We start from the raw sequence: 6,189 nt of genomic DNA, 5'->3' as shown, positions 1-6,189 counted from the left end.
GGGCTGGTGCTAGTGCCGGTTCAGAGTTGGTTCAACTTGAGAACCTTCTAAGAACCAGCCAAGTGTTGGTGTTACCAGGTTTCATCTGCCACCCTCATGGGATGAGGAAGACTTAATGGCACCAAAGCTGAATTCACTCAAGTTATTCCAATAGAAAAAAGGATGTGGTGATCTCGATTTTTCCACGAAGATTCATGGATTGAAATTGGGATTTTTATTTTAAGAAACACCGAAAAGGCGTCCTAAGGAAGTAAAAGTTCCCTCAGACTGTTTCAGGGTCCTTAAGCAGGTTTCATGGGTGTAACACTTTGTATGTGTCCCTGCAGGCGTTCAGGAGAAGATGGGTGTGATGAACCGCGGCGTGGTGTACGCCTTGTGGGACTACGAGCCTCAGAACGACGACGAACTCGGCTTCAGTGAGGGTGACTGCATGACGGTGCTGAGACGAGAGGATGAAGTGGAGTCGGAGTGGTGGTGGGCGAGATGTGGTGACAGCGAGGGCTACATCCCCCGCAACCTGCTGGGGGTGAGCTGACAATACCAAGTTTATCTTCGAACTGCTGATGTTTGTTATATTTTAGACTGAATAAGTCGTAGTTGATATTTGGATTCTGAATGATCAGATTTCTCTGAAATGTCTCGATTTAAGTACAAAGAAAATAAAGCTAGGAGCACTGTTAACTGACCAGCACTAGCATCTTTCCTGCTGACTAGTGTGTTAGCAGTTAGCTTGTAAACCACGTTTTTTCACTAACTAGCCCTATGAGTAGTCACTATGTCACCAAGCTTCTAGAACCAGAATGTGACCGGGCCTTTATGGTGGATAAAAATCCTGGACGAGCCCCCAAAATATGTTAAAGTCTCGATAAATAAACAAATAACCAGACTCTGTTACAAAAGCAAAAAATATTATGGACGTCTACATAGAAATCGGTAGGAAAAAACGAAAACTGAACCAAAATGAAATAATAAATGAAATTAACAAAACCACAAACTACCGCTGCGCATGCGGAGTAACATAACAGAGCAAAGTTTATAAAAAGTGAATTTTAGCAAATAATTTATATAATTTGGGGATTTTTCACTAATTTACTAGGATGTTTATTGTTTCATTACACAGTCGCATGAAAAGAGAAATTTCCATGAAAGAACTGCTGGAATTGTAATGACTGAGATCTATTAAATCTTAAAATCTTAATAATATGATTTTTTTCCTTTTGTTTGAAACTTTATTCTCCAAATATTTTGAATTGTATATATTGGTAAAAGGTTACACTACCAATTAAAGGTAAAATATGTAACATTTCCGCATTATAATGCATGAACAAATAACTGTATATTTATTGATTTTATATTTTTATTATATATTACCGGATGAAGGATTTCATTAACAAGCAGAGCTAACATTGTCGGATAAACAGTGATTTTTAAGGTGGAACTCCTTTATTTAGTGTTTGTACCGGTTTTTAATAGTTTTGGAGAGAAAATTATACGAAGTTTTCTTTCTAGGAAACAATTTGATCCATTCATTGAGTTCTACAGGGAATAGAACCGTCGACCCCGCCGGTGTCCCCCAGCTGTTTCTTGTAGTTCTCATTGAATCTCATCAGTTTTAAATCATCATCAGGTTTAAAAGCGGCTCCGAGGATCCTGTTACTCAACAGTCTTATATAAGAAGGTTCAGTATTTAAATCTTATCTCACTGGTGATTTAATGAGAACCTCTGTTCCCTTTTATTTCCCAGCTGTATCTGAGGATCAAGCCGCGGCAGAGGAGCCTGGCTTAACCGACGGCTGACAAATCCTTCAAAAGACCAAAAGCATTATGAGGAGGAGGAGCAGCGGGCGAATAAACCTCTGGACTCTAAATATCACAAAATGGGAGACAGATGTTTTCTGAACTGCCATTGGACCTGTTTGGTTTTTCAACCTCAGCACAAAGAATGTCTCGATGAACTGCCGGAGAAACAGGAGTTCATCTGAATCCTGTGGTACAGTTTATCACTTTACCCAAATGTATCAGCAGATATTTGACTTTTTCCTTTTTTTTCCAACAGAGCCGCCCTGAGGCACCTGGGAGACTCAAAAACTAAATGTTCAACTTATTTTGGGTTCATCTTGTAATTCTTTTTCAAGATTTTGTTTTATTTTAGTGAGTATTGACAGCTGACATAAAGACAGGAAATGTGGGGAGAGAAAGAGGCGGAATCAAACTGTGGACGTGAGGTATTTAAAGGTTCAATATGTAACTTTAATTAAAGTTTGGTTAACAGCGCCACCAGTGGCCGTTCAGTGAACTGCAGTCAGCGTCCTGTTGCATCATCCTGGCGTGGCCAACAGCGACAAAACACTGAACGCTGTAAATAACTGACAATCATATTTAGAATAACGTTACTATCTGCAATGTCCTATATTTATTTGGACCGTTAGCTCATGCTACTAACTAAGTCGCTGTTTACAAATCAGCCATCAGCCAACACCACGAAGCAACCAACGCTAGACCCACAGCCAGCTAGCTGAAAATCCGACCCCATCCTACTTCAAAACACATAAATCTGTCCACTAGTTTCACCAAATACTGACATTATAACAAAACACATTTAGGGGGTTACCAAAACCAAATACCAAATTTGGATCTTACAGTTCTAACAGTCATTTTTTTATGTACAGTACTTTAGTGACGTACGAAGCCCCGACAAGTCTCCTTTCTCCAGGCGCTCTGTAGTACAGATGATTTCCACAGGTAGTTTTTTTGGCGTTATTTATCTTTTAACAAACTGTAATCAGTTTTTGTTGGACACGTTTGCAGATTTGATCTCATCCAGCTAAAGGCCTCAGACTGACTTGGCCCAGTGTGGACAGGCTGCCATTTGTTAACGTTCGTTTGATATTTGTGTCATTAATGTTGTCTGGACGCATACAGGAGCTCAAAGAAAAGCACTTGTTATCAAAGACTACGTTTTTTTTAATTATTATTATTAAATTTTATTTACAAGACTTCCTGTTTGGTTAGTTTGTGTCATTCTTCCTTCAGTTCATCCATCAGCAGATCAATCGTACAGGGAAAAGGTCGATTCTGGATCCTGGATCGGGACTTTTACTACGATTGTCCAAAATAAAAGCCTGTTAAATCTCAAATCAACCCCAAAGATTGAAGAATTCACCCAGACCATGCAGCCCCAGAGGTGGTACAGATATAAAAGTTACATCTTCTTCTTCCCTCAAAGTTCCACAGTAATAAATGAAAATAAAGAAACATATTTCAGTCATTTGTCAACAGTTTTTATTAGCTCGAGGGACGGTCGGGAAAAACAAACTGATGAATTCACTGTTTAATGTTTAAACGTCTCACACGTCTTCAACGTTCTGCAGAATACAAAGTGCAAAGTCAACAAGAAGCAATTTCAAATGCTACACAGGATCCATGGAAAGTACATTCGATATTTAGGTTTACGATTGCACAGAACCTCAAAAAAATTTAAAACAGTTTCAACACGGGATACATATTTTATATTTTCAATGAGAGGATTAGTTGTTTTTTTTCTGCCAGTCAAAGAGCATGCAGGTTATGTTTAGCTGCAATAAGCTGCCCGATACATCAAACGTTTCATATCGTCACTAAACAGTCGGAACAAACTGGAACTCAGGATGCAAAGATTTGGTCTGTAAATGCAGATACTGAATGTACGAAGTTCAACAGGGCGAGTAGAGAGCGGATGAATCCCCACAGACTGAATGTGAGGCTGTGAAGTGTAAAAACAACCAGAATTCAAAAACATGACGCATCTTCAGCGCTGAAGCCTCCTCCAACATTTCATCAATACGTCAACCCACGAACAAAAAAAACTGACTCTGACTGCTGAATGGACACCAGGGACGCACCGATGCCACGGTTTACACACCGTGTGTACTTTGCCGATGAGTGCTTAATAATAACGTCACAGTTTAACAACGACTGTATTTACATCAGATGTTCCTCATTTTCTGACTGTAACAAATTAAATGTTGTAAAAGCTGCTTTAAAATACTCCAATATAGTATATATAATAATCTATAGATGAGAGCAGCACATCCGGGTACTTCGTCATGACCCCGCCCACTTTTGGGGTGAAAGCAGAGCCTCTAGTTTGACTGTGGGTAAATGTAAATTCTGAGGTTTTTGCCAATTTAATAGCATAAAATAAGAATACTGGTCCACAGTTATGTTGTGTCACTGCAGATCAACAATCGTCGTCATTATATAGAAAAAATGGGTCCTTACTGAGACCGAGTCACTGCTGGAGCCGGCCCCTAGTGGACGTTAGAGGAACTGCAGGTTTTGTTATTCTGTGTTATTCACGCTGCCATAAGCGGTATCTGAGTAGTTGTACCGGTGCGTCCCTCGTCTGTAGGGATTCATCATTATAATGAAAAGTGAATAAAGTGCAAAAGAAGAGAGAACAATGGACTGAGCAATGAAAATAAAATCAATAATATTGATTTAATAATCCTTCCAACAGTCTAAACTCTTGATGTGTGCGGAGCTCCGGAGGCGTCGAGTCATTTTTTAACTTGTGCACGCAGATTATTAATCAATTAATCAATCCCACACACGTGTTAGTAATATGTGATCAGAACAGTGCACAGCAGCTCATCCACATGTTTATAGGACATACGTACATACACAGTGAGTACACGCAGGGATAGCTGCTGAGCTAACAATGCCAGCTAGCCGTGTGCCGGTAGCTTCTACAACCCCTCAGTGCTCGACAGCCACTGCACTCCACGCAAACCGCTCCGCAGCGACACAAAACATTCACCTTTTCAAGTTTATGCGCTGAAAACATGCAGAAAAAACCATCATCACGTTCCTGAATGTTTGACGAGCTCTTCTGGAAATAATCCCCCTCTTCAAAGTCTGAGCGTGTAGAGATGGCGTGTTTGGGAGGGATGCAGAGGTCAATCCTTCCTCCTCTCCCCCGTCTGAAGAATCGCACTGCGTTCCTCAAATCACCCCAAATAATAATCCCGCTGTCGTCTCACTGACGAAACAGATCCTCTTCAATCCAACTGTGGCACAACATCAGATTAACCGTCCACTGAGGCTTAAATCCACTGAGGTCAGCCAGCTTTAACTCAAGACCCGAACGTCTGCTGGGAGGAAGAAGATGATGATGATGGATTCTCTGACATCACAGCGGGGGGGCCAATGGGGTCAGAACTATACATCCAGGACAGGAGGAGGAACACGCCGACACGTGGCGACCGGTCGGTCAGTTCTCACAGAGATCAACATCTGTCGACGCTGTGACGGAGGATGACGGAGGGAGCCGAGGTCTTTAATGCTCCTGCAGGTTCTGGTCGTGGTTCTGGTTCTGGTCGTGGTTCTGGGAGGGAGGCAGCAGGCGGGCGACGTGGCCGATGCCTTTGGTGACGCCCTCTCTGAAGAGCAGCTTGGCGCCCAGCCGCAGGTACTCGGGGTGTTTGATGAAGCGGAAGCGGACCACGGCTCTCTCGCCCGTGCGCAGCTCCTCCTGCAGCACAGAGTCGCAGTTACACACAAACAGCCACAAGAGGGCGCAGCGACCACAAGCTTTACGTTAATCTACAGACCGACCTTCCCGTGAAGACACTCCACCGTGGCCGTCTGCCGGACGTTGCCCACGTGCACGGTGACCTGCGAGCCCCGGCGGAAGGTCTTAGCGTGGAAGAGCAGGACGATGGCGGCTTCAAACTGGCAGCAGATGGTCGGGTTCATCTTGGGGCTGACCATCACCATACCCTGCAACGGCCAATCAGAGAGCACCGCCATCACACACTGACATCAGCTGCACGTGTGTGCTTCAGGACGGGCTGGCGAGTAGCGATGCTCCTGGCGACTAATTCTACCATCGATGAAACAAAACTTTAAGTTTAAAAGTAAGAAAATGCTCAGAAAACCGCACACACACACACACACACACACACACACACACACAGTTCCAACACATACAGACTTCAGGATGTGTGACCTCTGACCTTACGCAGCAGCGAGCGGTCAAAGTTTCCCAGAGCCAGCGTGGCGGCCTGCCCGGCCCTCAGCACCCTGCAGGCCGAACGGTTCCTCTGGATGCTGCCCACCTTCAGACGCAGGAAGCGGCCCTCGTCTGTCGGACCGACCACCAGCCTCTCACCCTCCCTGCACACTCCACTGAAACACACACACACACAC

The 6,189-nt window shown here is 43.5% G+C and overlaps 2 protein-coding genes across 2 annotated transcripts in view; one reads left to right on the top strand and one right to left on the bottom strand.

Moving 5' to 3' along the window:
* Positions 1-326: 326 nt before the first annotated feature.
* On the top strand, positions 327-2,996 carry LOC118326652 (apoptosis-stimulating of p53 protein 2-like; the record flags this gene model as incomplete). Its single annotated transcript, XM_035659690.1, is given in 2 exon segments — positions 327-526; positions 1,745-2,996. Coding segments are annotated over 2 exon segments (242 nt in total), but the record flags the coding sequence as incomplete, so codon positions are not given.
* Positions 2,997-3,294: 298 nt separating this feature from the next.
* LOC118326967 (GTP-binding protein 2-like) overlaps positions 3,295-6,189 on the bottom strand; it is a 15,104-nt gene continuing 12,209 nt past the window's right edge. The window contains exons 8-10 of the mRNA XM_035660130.1: positions 5,997-6,168; positions 5,596-5,760; positions 3,295-5,512 (exon numbers count right to left, since the gene is read on the bottom strand). Of these exons, the coding sequence (XP_035516023.1) occupies positions 5,318-5,512; positions 5,596-5,760; positions 5,997-6,168 (532 nt within the window). The 3' untranslated portion in view covers positions 3,295-5,317. The remainder of the gene's footprint in view (positions 5,513-5,595; positions 5,761-5,996; positions 6,169-6,189) is intronic.

Source organism: Morone saxatilis, unplaced genomic scaffold (assembly GCF_004916995.1).
Source record: "Morone saxatilis isolate NCDOM2014 unplaced genomic scaffold, NCSU_SB_2.0 Contig17, whole genome shotgun sequence".
Taxonomy (NCBI): domain Eukaryota; kingdom Metazoa; phylum Chordata; class Actinopteri; family Moronidae; genus Morone; species Morone saxatilis.
This window is presented reverse-complemented; position numbering and strand designations above follow the sequence as displayed.